The sequence below is a fragment of the Rhinopithecus bieti genome, unplaced genomic scaffold, assembly GCF_001698545.2.
Source record: "Rhinopithecus bieti isolate Rb0 unplaced genomic scaffold, ASM169854v2 scaffold_13348, whole genome shotgun sequence".
In the NCBI taxonomy this organism is placed as follows: domain Eukaryota; kingdom Metazoa; phylum Chordata; class Mammalia; order Primates; family Cercopithecidae; genus Rhinopithecus; species Rhinopithecus bieti.
The window spans coordinates 7,749,136-7,762,719 of NW_016808764.1; the positions used below are offsets into that span (position 1 = coordinate 7,749,136).

The window sequence follows — 13,584 nt, forward strand, 5'->3', positions numbered from 1 at the left end:
TTATACTTGTTGCTTCTGGCTGGATTCTCTGCCCTTGGCCCGAACGCTGAGGATTCTGCTAGCTGTTCCGCCCTGAGTTAATTATAGCTATAAAATTTCGTGACCAGCAAGCAGAAACCGGACTTCTCCTCCAGGCACGTAAGACTACACTTCCCAGAAAGGATTGCGATAGTCTTGTGTTTAGTTTCTTTTTCCTATCGTCAAATTTCCGGGTTATGTAGGCGGTGCCAAAATAATTATCCAATGAGCAACTTCGTAGGCTGAGCGGGCAGGATAATTGTTCAATGAGCGGTTCGGAAGAGGAACCAATAAGCGGAGAGGTTGCTGGGGCAGCCGGCGTGGGCGGCGTCACCGAGCCGCGCCAGCTGAGCCAGGTGGAGCCCTACAGTCCTCTCTTGCTTTCTGCCTGTGATTAGCGCCGTCCCCCACCGCCGGTCGACCCCGCTTCCATGTCCCTGGCGGACACAGCTCCCCGGAACCTCCACGCCCATGGCCACTAGGCAGAGGGAGTCCTCTATCACCTCCTGCTCTTCCGCCTCGAGCTGCGACGCGGACGACGAGGGCGTGCGCGGCACCTGCGAAGATGCTTCCCTGTGCAAGAGGTGCCTGTCGGGCGCGGGGTTCGGGGCCGGCATCTGGGGCGCGGGCCTAGGTGGGAGGCGGGCCTGCGTCTGAGGAATACGCGCGAGGCTGGCAGGGATGCAGCCCCCGCCTCGCACGACCCTCGCTTCCCACCTGTGAAGTGCACGGAGCAGGGCTTCATGTATTTAACGAATCGTTTCTGAGCTTTTGCTGTGAGCCAGGCAGAGGGCAAGCCTGGGTACCGTCGATGGGAGCAGACCCCTGAACTAGGCAGACGAGGCCTTGGGCTTCTTGGAGCTAAACCCTGCTGGAAAGACAACATGAAGCACATACTAGCTCCAGCCTTGGTGGGTTAGGAGGATGAGAGGTGTAGGTTCTCTCTCTTTTGTAGGTTGCATTCTTTAGGGGGTTGGCATGATTCCTGTTGTGCACCTGAAACTCATGACGACGAGGGGAAATAACCCGCCCAGAGCCAGGTAATATCTCGTTGCAGAGCCAGTAGCACACTAAGCCTCCACTATTAAGGGTGTGGTGGTGGGGATGGGGGCGTAGCCAGCAGAGGTACATGTCAGATAAAGAGAAAACATGAGACTTGAGTGTCCACCATTTATTCTTTCATTCAACAAAAATTTTTGAGACCTTTGTGCCAGGCCCTTACTTTGGGCTGCTTAGTAGAAATTCAATGGTGGAAATACATCAAGAACAAGACAGACATGGTATCAGACATACTGGAACTCACAGCTTAGTTGGAAAAGAGAGACAGGAAGCCAATAATTACTTGTGAAATACATAATTATGTTTTTTTGTGTTGAGTGCTGACAAATACAGCAGTGCCATTAGAGTTTGTAATTTTGTTAATGATGTTTAAGGTGAGAAGAGTTCGGGCACGGTGGTTCATGCCTGTAATCCCAGCACTTGGGGAGGCCGAGGTGGGCAGATTGTGAGGTCAGGAGTTCGAGACCAGCCTGGCCAACATGGTGAAAACCCGTCTCTACTAAAAATACAAACATTAGCTGGGCATGGTGGCGGGCACCTGTAATCCCAGCTACTCGGGAGGCTGAGGCAGGAGAATCGTTTAAAACCGGGAGATAGAGGTTGCAGTAAGCCAAGATCACGCCATTGCCCTCCAACCCGGGTGAGAGTGCGAGACTACGTCTCAAAAAAAAGAGAAAAAAGCGAGAAGAAAAGGCTTGAAAAATAGGAAAGTTGTAAGAGAGTGTTCAGAGGAGTGTGAACTGTTAGAGGAACTCAAAGAATGCTTTTAAGGTGGGAGAAGGAGGCTGAGGCCACATAGTGATTGTAGAGTGGGGAAAACCAGTGTGTTGGTTTAAACTGTGCACTTTTTATAGGTTCTTGGGGACTAAACTCTCAGAGCATGGATTCTGGAGCTAGACTCTGTCAAACTGAGCTTTGCCACTTACTGGCAGTATAAACTCGGGGAAATTACTAAACCTTTCTGTGGCTCAGTTTCCTGATCTGTAAAATGGGGACTATAATAATGCATCATAGGTGGGTGTGGACAAAAATTATATTTAATATTAGTAGAGCAGTTGGAGCAGTGTCTGGCATGTAGTCTGTGTAAGTGGTGATTGATTAAATCAATAAATACACAAGTATTAAAGTCTTAGAGGCAGTCCCTTTTGAAATGTGTGAATTTGAGTGGATTATACTCAGTCTTTTTTCTTCTGTGGTTTTCAGTTGCTGTTGGCCGCAGCTGTCTTGGCTCACTGTAACTTCCACCTGCCGCGTTCAAGTGATTCTCCTGCCTCAGCCTCCCAAGTAGCTGGGATCACAGGCACACGCCACCATGCCCGGGTACTTTTTGCATTTTTAGTGGAGACAGAGCTTCACCACGTTGGCCAGGCTGGTCTCGAACTCCTGACCTCAAGTGATCCGCTCGCCTTGGCCTCCCAAAGTGCTGGGATTACAGGCATGAGCCACCCCGCCCAGCCTAGTCTTTTCATTTTTAAAACAGTGATAATAAAGGTAACCTTTATGGGTGTCAGGATTAAAGGAGATTATCGATGCAGAGGATCTGACACAAAGGGAAGCCCTCAGTAAATTATTGTCGTTAGTTTTGACTTCCCTCCAGGCTGAATACTGTTTACAGTTGCTGAATTTGCAGTAGCTATGAGTTAGGGTGGTTCCTGCTGCCCTGAGTGAGTTGTAGCTATAAAATAAAGAGCCAGTCAGCCTTCTGGGGCACCTTTAAATCTTTTACTTCTGTTTAGTTTGCTTCCTCCTTTGGTACAGAGTCCTTCTGGGGATAAGGAGTCCTTCTGGGGATAAGGAGGATGTTGTCTGTCTCAGAGGATTGCTGTGCAGGTGAAATGTGGAGTGTTTCCACCAGTGCTTGGCATACTGGAGGTGTTCAGAATTGGTAGTTACTGTCATCACCACCCCTCATTGTCGTGAAACCATTATCATCATCATGATCCTGGACTTGTGGTATCAGAAATTTTCTGGTTGGATATATTAGGTTTACACTAATTCCATTTGACTCAATAGGTATCAATTGAGCTCTTTTCATGGTAGCCCACTCTCCTTCCCTTCCCTTGTCTGCTCTCCTTATGATGTCCATCATGCTATGCCACTGAGTCTGTTCTCCCCTCTTTTGTTTACCTATGACCCAACCATCCCACCAACCCCTCACTGTGTCCTCTGCAGTTACCACCCTATAATCAACATCAGCTTCTGTTTTGTTAGCCACTCCTTAGCCATTCCCTGCCTCCCTTTGCCTTCACCCTGACCCTTCCCCAGGGATATCCCATCTTGAAGCCCTGTCCTGTGGCTCCTCATTCTTCTCATCCCCTGTGTATCTCAGGATCAGGGGTTTGAGCTTTGTGTCCTCCTGTGTGTGTCTCCCGTCTCATTCCATGGAGATCCTTCCTGCCCAGCTGGAGCCCTCCTGATTGCTGTTGTTCACCTTCTCCTGGTCATTCACCTCATTCATGGAAGACTGGGGTGCTTGGCCCACAGTGTCTTCTCCCTCAGTTCATGACTTCACCTTAGGGGACCTCAGCGTCCACATGGAGCCTATGCATGGGGCACTCAATTTCTTGAACCCCTGGTTTGTAGTAATCACCTCTTCCTATCTGATTCTGTCACCCTTTCCCACCATGATACCCTGTGTTTTTATCCTGATCCTGCACTGCCTCACAGATGAGAGTGCCACACTCTCCAGCCCTGACCCCTTTTTCCAAGTCGCTTGACCAGTTATTTTCTATTTCCCATGCTGTGCCCATTTCTTCTTAGCACCTCAGTGGTTTTCTCTATCTTTTAGATGTTCCCTCTGCTGTTACCTCTTAATTGATTACTTAGAGTTTATCCTTCATCCCTCAGTAATTCTATTGACAGTGCATTTATCTTCCTTGTCCTTTGGTCTTAGTAGACCCAAAATGCTGGTTTAACCAAACTATCCATTTTTGCCTTGAATACAGGTGCTAGAAATCACACAGTCGGGTGGCTTGGTGCCGCTACAATCATGTCAGCCAACCTCAACTGTCCCCTTAACAGAACCTGACTATCCTAGTTTATTTCTCAGATCAATTCACTCTACCTTTCTCCGGATACTTAATTCAGATGTTTTTCACTTTCTTCAGACTTCTGATTTACCCCACCCCTTTTTTATTCTCAAGATAATATCAGCTATTGCTCAACATAGAAAATGGGAGCCCTCAGAATGAGACTCCCTTAACTTCCCCCAAGACACTTTTTTTGTTTGTTTTGAGAGGGAGTTTGGCTTTTGTTGCCCAGGCTGGAGTGCAGTGGCGCAGTCTTGGCTCACTGCAACCTCTCCCTCCTGGGTTCAAGCTATTCTCCTGTCTCAGCCGCCTGAGTAGCTGGGACTACAGGCGCCCCCTACCATACCCAGCTAGTTTTTGTATTTTTAGTAGAGAAGGGGTTTCACCATGTTGGTCAGGCTGGTCTCGAACTCCTAACCTCAGGTGATGCACCTACCTCAGCCTCCCGAAGTGCTGCGATTACAGGCATGAGCCAACCGCGCCCGGCCTTCCCCCAAGAAACTTAATCATCCTTTTTTACTTTTACAGTTGTGAATTCCTCCAGTAAAGACCACCAGAAACACACCTATAGTTAAGCAAGCTGGGGTTATTACTTATTGCAAGGAGGGAAAACTCACACCATGAGGAACTGTGGGTCCCATCAGTAAGAGGGTGTTAGACATTTAGGATCTGGGCTTTGGCTGGGCGATTTGGGGGAAGGTCGGATTTTCTCTGTATTGAGTACTGAAAGGAGGTGGGAAAATTCTATCTAGTAGCTCTCTCTTTTCTGGAAGGAGGTTTGGCTGGAGTAAGGCTAAAGCTGTAACATGTAAAGAAGCCGCAGTCACTTCTATCAGCTGGGAGAAAGAGATGTCTGGTATTCCGTGGGTGGCACAGTGACCTTGATTTTTCTCTGCTTAGACAAAATGATGAGGTGGTCTCGTTTCGTCTCCTGTCATCAGTGATGCAGAGTGCCCTTGTGTGGGTGGTCTGCGTGGTTGTTTATGTCCAACAGGAGAACAACATGGCCTTCCTGTGGGTGCCAGCCAGCTTCCAACAACATTAGGGCCTGGCCCGCAGCACCAGGCCAGCTCCTTGAGGTCAGTACCACTCTTCTCTTTTCTGCAGTGGAGGAGGTGTTAAAGAGATAAACTGGTAATCCTAGCACTTGGAGAAGCCAAGGTGGCGTATCACTTGAGCTTAGGAGTTCAAGACCAGCCTGGGCAACATGGGGAAACCTCCTCTCTACAAAGAAAAAAAAAAAAAAGAAAAAATTAACCGGTGTCGTGGTGCATGCCAGTAGTCCCATCTGCTTTGTGGCTGGTGTGGGAGATCACTTGAGCCTAGGAGGTCGAGGCTGTAGTGAGCTGAGATTGCGCCACTGCACTGCGGCTTGGGTGACAAAATGAGATCCTGTCTCATAAAACAAAGAGATAAACCGGAAACTGGGGTTTGCCAGGCAGAAGACAGTAGCAGGAGCAAAGGCATGGAGACTGGAGTAGAGTGGTATATTAGGTGAACTTGACAGAGAGTAGGGAGTGGGTAGCAGGTTAGAATTGAGAAAGCTTGGTTCAGACAGTGAATCACGGAAGGTCCCAAGAAGTATGGGTTTTATCCTAAGGGATTTTGAGTGGGGAACTGATGTGATCTTGGTTTGTATTTTAGAAAAATTCCAGGCAGCTATGTGGGAGAGGGGTCAGTGAGAAAAGGGACATCTTCCTCTCTTTTCCACAACCATAGCCCTTGCTTGGGCTCTCCTCACTCACCTGATCTGTTGCAATGCGCTCTTACCTGCTGGCCAGGGTGATTGTCAGGATCACGAATCTTACTCTGTCACTCACCTAAAAACCTTTTGATTCTCCATCAGCTGCAAGGTAAACATCTGCACTTTGTTGCATGACATACATACTGTACCTTTTCATGATCTGCTCACTCTAACCTGATAGGCCACCAGCTGGAAATCTCCACTTGGATGTCTCAGTATTATCTCCAGTTCACTATTTCCAAAACTGCTTCATATCAGCTCCTGCCATTCCCAACCTGCAACTCAGTGAATGATGCCATGGTTTATTCAGTTCACAAGTTAAGGCCAGGTGTGGTGGCCTACACCTGTAATCATAGCACTTTTGGAGCTGAGACGGGTGGATTACCTGAGGTCAGGAGCTGGAGACCAACCTGGCCAACATGGTGAAACTCCATCTCTACTAAAAGTACAAAAATTAGCTGGGCATGGTGGTGTGCACCTGTAATCCCAGCTTTTGGGAGGCTGAGGCAGGAGAATCGCTTGAACCGGGGAAGTAGAGGTTGCAGCGTACTGGGATCGTGCTACTGCACTCCAGCCTGGGCAACAGAGAGAGACTCCGTCTCGAGAGAAAAGAAAAAAAAAATTTGGCATTATCTTGGAACTGCCCTTTTACTTTCCCTCTTATGCAAGCAGTCACTCAGACCTGTTAACTTTTATCTGCTAAGTATTTAGGGGATGAGGGAATTATTTGGCTAGGTAAGGAAAGGAATCAACTTTCCTCAACCTCTGTTCCTGTCGTCTGTGATCTAAACAATGTACTAGTCTCCCAAATGGGCTCCCCCAATCACTCTTACCTCCCCCAAATCTGTATCTCACACTGAAGCCAGAGGTTTGTAAAAGGCCCATTTGATCGTGTCACTCCCTAGCTTAATGGCCTCCTGTTGCCATTAGAAAAAGACCAACATTTCTTACGTGGGCTACAGGGCCCGGCCTGCTCTGTGTACTTCCCCAGCCTCACTTCATACCACACTTCCCTCCCCCATCACCGCCATCCTTTCAGTTCATCTAATGTGCCCTGTTTTTTCCATCCTCGGGGCCCTCGAGCATGCCATTCCCTCTGCCTGGAACGCTTCCTCCACTCTCCCTTGCCTGTTTAGTTCCACATTATCTGCTAGGTTAGTGCATTCGCTCCACATTCTTTGTTGAGCACCTGCTCCGGTTATGGAGGTGCTGTCCTCCACCCTGCCAGTGCAGAAGTGAGCCAAACACAGGATGCAGCTCTTGTGGAGCATTGGTTCCTGGAGTGGGGGTGGGTGGGGAATAGCCAGGAAACAAATGAGCACAATATGTGGCATGTAAGATGGTGGGGGATGCAGTGGGTGTGTTGGAAGGTGTTGTCATCTGAGATGGAGTGGCCAGGGAAGGCCTCACTGAGGTCAGTGCAGAGGAAAGGCTTGCAGGGGGCAGGGAGTGAGCCCTGTGGGTGTCTGGGGAAGCAGTATCAAGCAGAGAGAAGCAGGAGAGGAGAAATGCCCTGAGGCAGGAGCCAGCCTGACCTGTTCCAGGAGCAACAAGACCAGGATGAGGGATGGGGAAGAGTGCAGGGTGGATCTGGGACAGCATGGGCACAGGAGGTGGGGGCAGATGCTGCAGGTCACGCAAGGGAGGCTCTCGTAAGGACCTGACTTTTCCTCTCAGTGGGATGGGAGCTGTTGGAGCATTTGGAACTGAAGAGCGAGGTGGCCTGACTTGGTTTTAACAGCATTGCTTCAGCCTCTGTTAGGAGCAGACTGCAGGGGCAAGGACGGAGGCAGGATCAGTTAGTTGGCTATAGGGGTGTCCCCTGTGAGACAGGCTGGTGCTTGGATCAGGATAGTGGTGATGGAGGTGCTGAGAATGTATCAGATTCTGGGCGCATTTTGAAGGTGGAGTTGATAGAATGTTCTGGCAGAGTGGGTATGGGGTGAGACTGAGGGATCCAATATGACTCCAAGGTTTTTGGCTTAGCTCAAATGTGGCTCACTCCAAGAGGCCTGTCTGACACCCACAGACAAGATCTACCTTCTGTTAAATGTTCTCATAACACCCTGTTCATCTTCTTGGTGGTCGTCGGCCCAGTAGTAGTTTAGAAAGTGCCTAGTGTTCTGCCACTGGAATAGATGCGAACTGAGCACAAATCATTCCTACCTTTGCGCCACATGAGCTGTATTTGTCATCTGGCCTCAGTGACAGGAACTGAGCGCACGTGTTCAAGATTGTGTTTCCTGATGACGTCTTAACATTCTGGTTTTTCTGTTTTACTGACTTTTAGTGGTCTGTGTGTTCTAGAAAGCAGACCAGGGCTTATAAGGCTGAACTTTCATTGTGAAAATTACAGAACTTAATCTCATTTTCAACTGCATGGAAAAATGTTCTCCCCTTTAGCAGGTCACAGGGTCTCTCCACAAAGCCAAGTTTTTCCTCACGGTTTAGCCCAGGGCCTTTCCGGCATCCTGATGGCATTTTCTTAGCTGTGCCCCAGAGAGTAAAGTCGAGATTGTGATCTGAAATATTTTCAAGGCAGGTGCTGCTTTCCATCCCCAGAGAGGACATGCCACTTCAGAACTAGAACATTCTGTTAAACATAAATTAGCCGTAAAACTTGTCTATCAGGCCAGGCGCAGTGGCTCACGCCTGTAATCCCAGCACTTTGGGAGGCCAGGGCAGGCAGATCATGAGGTCGGGAGATGGAGATCATCCTGGCTAACACAGTGAAATCCCATCTCTACTAAAAATATAAAAAATTAGCTGGGTGTGGCGGCGGGCGCCTGTAATCCCAGCTACTTGGGAGGCTGAGGCAGGAGAATTGCTTGAACCTAGGAGGTACAGGTTGCAGTGAGCCAAGATCGCGCTAGTGCACTCCAGCCTGGGCGACAGAGTGAGACCCTGTCTCAAAAAAAGAAAAACAAAAAAAGTTGTCCATCAATAAAGTGAAATTTTATGGTTTTTGATTTCTTTTTTTTTAACCTTTTTTTTTTTTTTTTTGAGGCAGAGTCTCGCTCTGTCACCCAGGCTGGAGGTACAGGTGGGCGTGATCTCAGCTCACTGGCAGGCGGTCTCTGCTTCCTGGGTTCAAGGTGATTCTCCATGGCCCCAGCCTCCCAAAAGCTGGGGGAAGTTTACAGCATGTTGCCACACACCCCGGGCTATAATTTTTCTATTTTAGTAAGAGAAGGTTTCACCATGTATGTAGCCCAGCTGTTCTTTTGAACTCCTGACAATCACGTGATCCGGCCTCGGCCTTGGGCTCCCCAAAGTGCTTGGATTACAGGCGTGAGACACTGCACCTGGGCCTTTTTCTTTTTTTTTTCTTTTTTTTTTTTTTTTTTTTTGATGATGAGGTTACTCTGTGGCCCAGTGGGTGGATTGCAGTGGGTTATCACAGCTTGCTGCGCCTTGACCTCCCCGGGCTCAGGTGGATCTCTCATCAACTCAGTGTCCCGGTAGGCTTGCAGACTGTAGGGAGTGCATCACGGGCTGGCTGGATTTTGTTTATTTTTTTTTTTTTTTTTTTGTAGAGCGGGGTTTTGCCTGTTGCTAGGACTGGGTCTCAAACTCCCTGGGCCTCAGCAATCCTCCACCTTGGCCTCCCAAAAGTGCTAGGATTATAAGGCATGAGCCAACACCCTTGGCCTTGTTTTCATTTTTTTTAAGGAGCAGGATTAAATTTGGGATGTGTTTGCCGAAGTTGATGACTTTTACATCAAGAATTCAATTTTGGGCCAGGTGCCGTGGCTCACACCTGTAATTCCAGCACTTTGGAAAGGCCTGAGGCAGGCGGATCACTGAGGTCCAGGAGACTTGAGCATCCCCGGGCCAACATGGTGAAACAACCGTCTCTACTAAAAATATAGAAATTAGCTGGGGGTGGTGGTGGGAGCCTGTAATCCCAGCTACTTGGGGGAGGACCTTAGTTCAGAATTGCTTGAACCCAGGAAAGTCGGAGGTTGCAGGTGAGCCAGATCACACACTGCACTCCAGCTGGTGGGACAGAGTGAGACTCCATCTCAAAAAAAAAAAAAAAAAAAAAAAATGTATATATATTATAAATTTCAAATTATTTTTTCTCTTAAAAGATTTTTTTAATGACAGAAATGAGTTCTTTTTTTCTTCCCTTAATGACTGTATTAGTTTGTTCTCATACTGTTAGGAAGAAATACCTGAGACTGGGTAATTTATAAAGGAAAGAGGTTTAATTGACTCAGAGTTCCCATTGCTGGGGAGGCCTCAGGAGACTTACAGTCACGGCAGAAGGCAAAGGAGAAGCAGGTAGCTTCTTCAGAGGGTGACAGGACAGAGTGAGCGCAAGCAGGGGAAATGCCAGTCGCTTGTAAAACCGTCAGATCTCGTGAAACTCACGATCATGAGAACAGCATAGGAGAAGCAGCCCCCATGATCCAATTATCTCCACTTGGTCCTGCCCTTGACATGTAGGGATTATGGGGATTACAATTCAAGGTGAGTTTTTGGGTGAGGACACAGCCAAACCATATCAGTGGCCTAACAGGAGCATATTGTCCATGTCATTTCACAGAGATCTGTCTCATTGTTTTTAATGGCTGCACGGTGTTCTGCAGTTTCGTACGTTGGCCACTCTTCTGTTGTTCATCATTTAGGTGGCTCTGGTTTTCTCTGAAAATAGTGTTGTGATTAGCATTTTTACACGTGTGTGTGAATTTTCTTGTGAAATAGATTTCCAGGGAGAAGTTTTTGCAAAATGCTTGTTGAAAGATGTTATATCAGTTGTACCTACCCATGGTGAATGCAATGCTAATTATTGAATAGTCTCAGTCTCTTTCATTGTTTATCAGCTGCTGGGTAGAAAATAGGCTGTCTCTTTAATTTCTATCCTATAATCACTCATGAGGCTGAGCTTTTAAAATCTGTTCACTGTCATGGATATTTCTTATGTGAACCCTCTCTCCTGATTATTATTATTATTGTTTGAGACAGTCTCACTCTGTCGCCCAGGCTGGAGAGCAGTGGCACAATCTTGGGTCACTGCGGCCTTGACCTCCCTGGTGGCTCAAGTGATCCCCCCACCTCACCCTCCCGAGTAGCTGGGATCACAGGCATGCACTACTATGCCCTGCTATGTGTTTTTTTTTTTTTTTTTTCCAATAGAGTTGGAGTCTCACTTTGTTGCCCAGGCTGCTCTTGAACTCCTGGGCTCAAATGATCTGCCCTCCTTGACCTCCCAAAGTGTTGGGATTACAGGTGCGAGCCACTGCTTCCAGTTCATGTTATTTCCTGTTGGACTGTTTGTTGTGTCTTGTTTGGTTGTGTTTTTCTTAGTGATTTGTAAGAACTTTTTATTTCAGGCATAGTTATCCTTTGCCTTTGCTTTGGTAGCAGTATTTTCTGCCAAGCTGATGCTTGTCTCTTGGTTCAACTCGTACAGTACATTTCATAATTCAGAAATTGTAAATCTTTTTTTTCTTTATTTTGAGACAGGATCTTGCTATGTTGCCCAGGCTGGTCTCAAATTCCTGGGCTCAAGTGATCTTCCTGCCTCAGTCTCCTATGTAGCAGGGATATAGGCGCTTGCCTCTGTGTCCAGCTTCAGAAGTTCTAAATCTTTATGATACAAAATCTGACAATCTTTACCTTTATAGGTTGTGAGTTTTGGGCCATGCTTAGGCTATTTCCAATTATTGTAACTTTTCTTTTATCATTTTTCTGGCTTTGGTTTTATGGTTGGATTGTTCATCTGTCTTTTTTAATGTGTTGTAAGGTTGTAGTATTAATTTTATTCTACATCATTAGCCATTTGTCCCCATACCAACTACTGAATGGTCTGTATTTCCCCATTGATTTGAGATACTTGTATTATATATAAATTGTTTTTTTTTTTTTTTTTTTTTTTTTTGCGACGGATTCTCGCTCTTTGCTCAGGCTGGAGTGCAATGGTGCATTGTTGGCTTACTGCAACCTCCGCCTCCCAGGTTCAAGTGATTATCCTGCCTCAGCCTCTTGAGAAGCTGTGATTACAGACATGTACCACCATGCCCAGCTAATTTTTTGTATTTTTAGTAGAGATGGGGTTTCACCATGTTGGCCAGGCTGGTCTTGATCTCCTGACCTTGGGTGATTCACCCGCCTCAGCCTCCCAAAGTGTTGGGATTACAGGCGTGAACCACTGCACCCAGCCTTGACTTCCTGTTAAATTGCTTTTTTTTTTTTTTTTTTTTTTTTTTTGAGACAGTCTTGCTGTGTCACCCAGGCTGGAGTGCAGTGGTGCAGTCTCGGCTCACTGCAACCAGCCTCCTGGGTTCAAGTGATTCTCCTGCCTCAGCCTCCTGAGTAGCTGGGATTACAGGCATGAGCCACCATGCGCGGCTAAGTTTCTGTATTTTTATAGAGGCAGGGTTTCACCATGTTGGCCAGGCTGGTCTCGAACTTCTGACCTCAGGTGATCTGCCCGCCTCGGCCTCCCAAAATGCTAGGATTACAAGAGTGAGCCACAATGCCTGGCCTAAATTGCTTTCTTTCAATCTGATAGCTCAAAATGTTGACTTCCAAAGGCTTTTAGTTGCAAATTGAGTCAGATGCAATTCCACAGCTTGTTTTGCAGGTGTAAGGATAGGTTTTTACCAGGGAATTGCTGAGTATTCTTAGTCCATTTGAGCAGCTTTGCTCCAGGAGGGAAGAAGAAAAAGAAAGAATCCTAGGAAAGGACATCTGTTTCTCAAGAGCCCATTTCCTTTCATCAGCAAAGCAGTATCTTTTCAGGAAACTCTTCACAGTAGACCTGTTATTATAAAAGAGTAAAAAGTTGAAAAAGTTTAAATTTAAGTAAATTACAGTAAGCCAAGATGAACTTATTAGAGAAAGAAAAATTGTAAAAGTTTAGTGTAACCTGCGTGTACATTGTTTTGAAAGCTTATAATAGTGTAAAGCAACATCCTAGGCCTTCACGTTCACTCACCAGTCACTCACTCACGCATCCACAGCAACTTCCAGCCTTGCAAGCTCCATTCATGGCAAGTGCCTTGTATAGGGGTACCATTTTTCTTCTTCTTCTTCTTCTTCTTCTTCTTCTTCTTCTTCTTCTTCTTCCTCTTCCTCTTCCTCTTCCTCTTCCTCCTCCTCCTCCTCCTCTTCCTCCTCTTCTCCTTCTCCTCCTCCTCCTCCTCCTTCCTTTCTTTTCTTTTCCCTTCTTCTTCTTCCCCTTCTTCTTCTCTTTCTTTCCTTCTTTCTTCCTTCCTTCCTTCCTTCCTTCCTTCCTTCCTTCCTTCCTTCCTTCCTTCCTTCCTTCTTCTTCCTCTTCCTCTTCTTCTTCTTCTTCTTCTTCCTCTTTTTTTTTTTTTGAGACAGAGTTTCACTCTCGTTTCCCAGGCTGGAGTGCAATGGTGCAATCTCAGCTCACTGCAACCTCTGCTTCCCAGGTTCAAGTGATTCTCCTTGTCTTAGCCTCCCGAGTAGTTGGGATTACAGGTGCATGCCACTATGCCCTGTAATTTTTGTAAATTTTTTATTTTTAGTAGAGACAAGGTTTCATCATGTTGGTTAGGCTGGTCTCAAATTCCTGACCTCAGGTGATCCGTCCGTCTCGGTCTCCCAAAGTGCTGGGATTACAGGCATGAGCCACCATGCCTGGCCCATTTTTTATGTTTTATCCTGTATTTTTACTGTACCTTTTCTGTGTTTATGTTGTGATATGGTACTTTTTTTTTTTGAGACAGTTTTGGTCTTATCACCAGGATGGAGTGCAGT

General features: G+C 46.8%; 1 protein-coding gene across 1 annotated transcript in view; it reads left to right on the top strand.

Annotated features, from left to right (window-relative positions):
- Positions 1-287: 287 nt before the first annotated feature.
- Positions 288-13,584, top strand: part of LCMT1 (leucine carboxyl methyltransferase 1) — a 72,563-nt gene continuing 59,266 nt past the window's right edge. Inside the window, exon 1 of the mRNA XM_017887189.1 lies at positions 288-602. Within this exon, the coding sequence (XP_017742678.1) occupies positions 490-602 (113 nt within the window). The 5' untranslated portion in view covers positions 288-489. The remainder of the gene's footprint in view (positions 603-13,584) is intronic.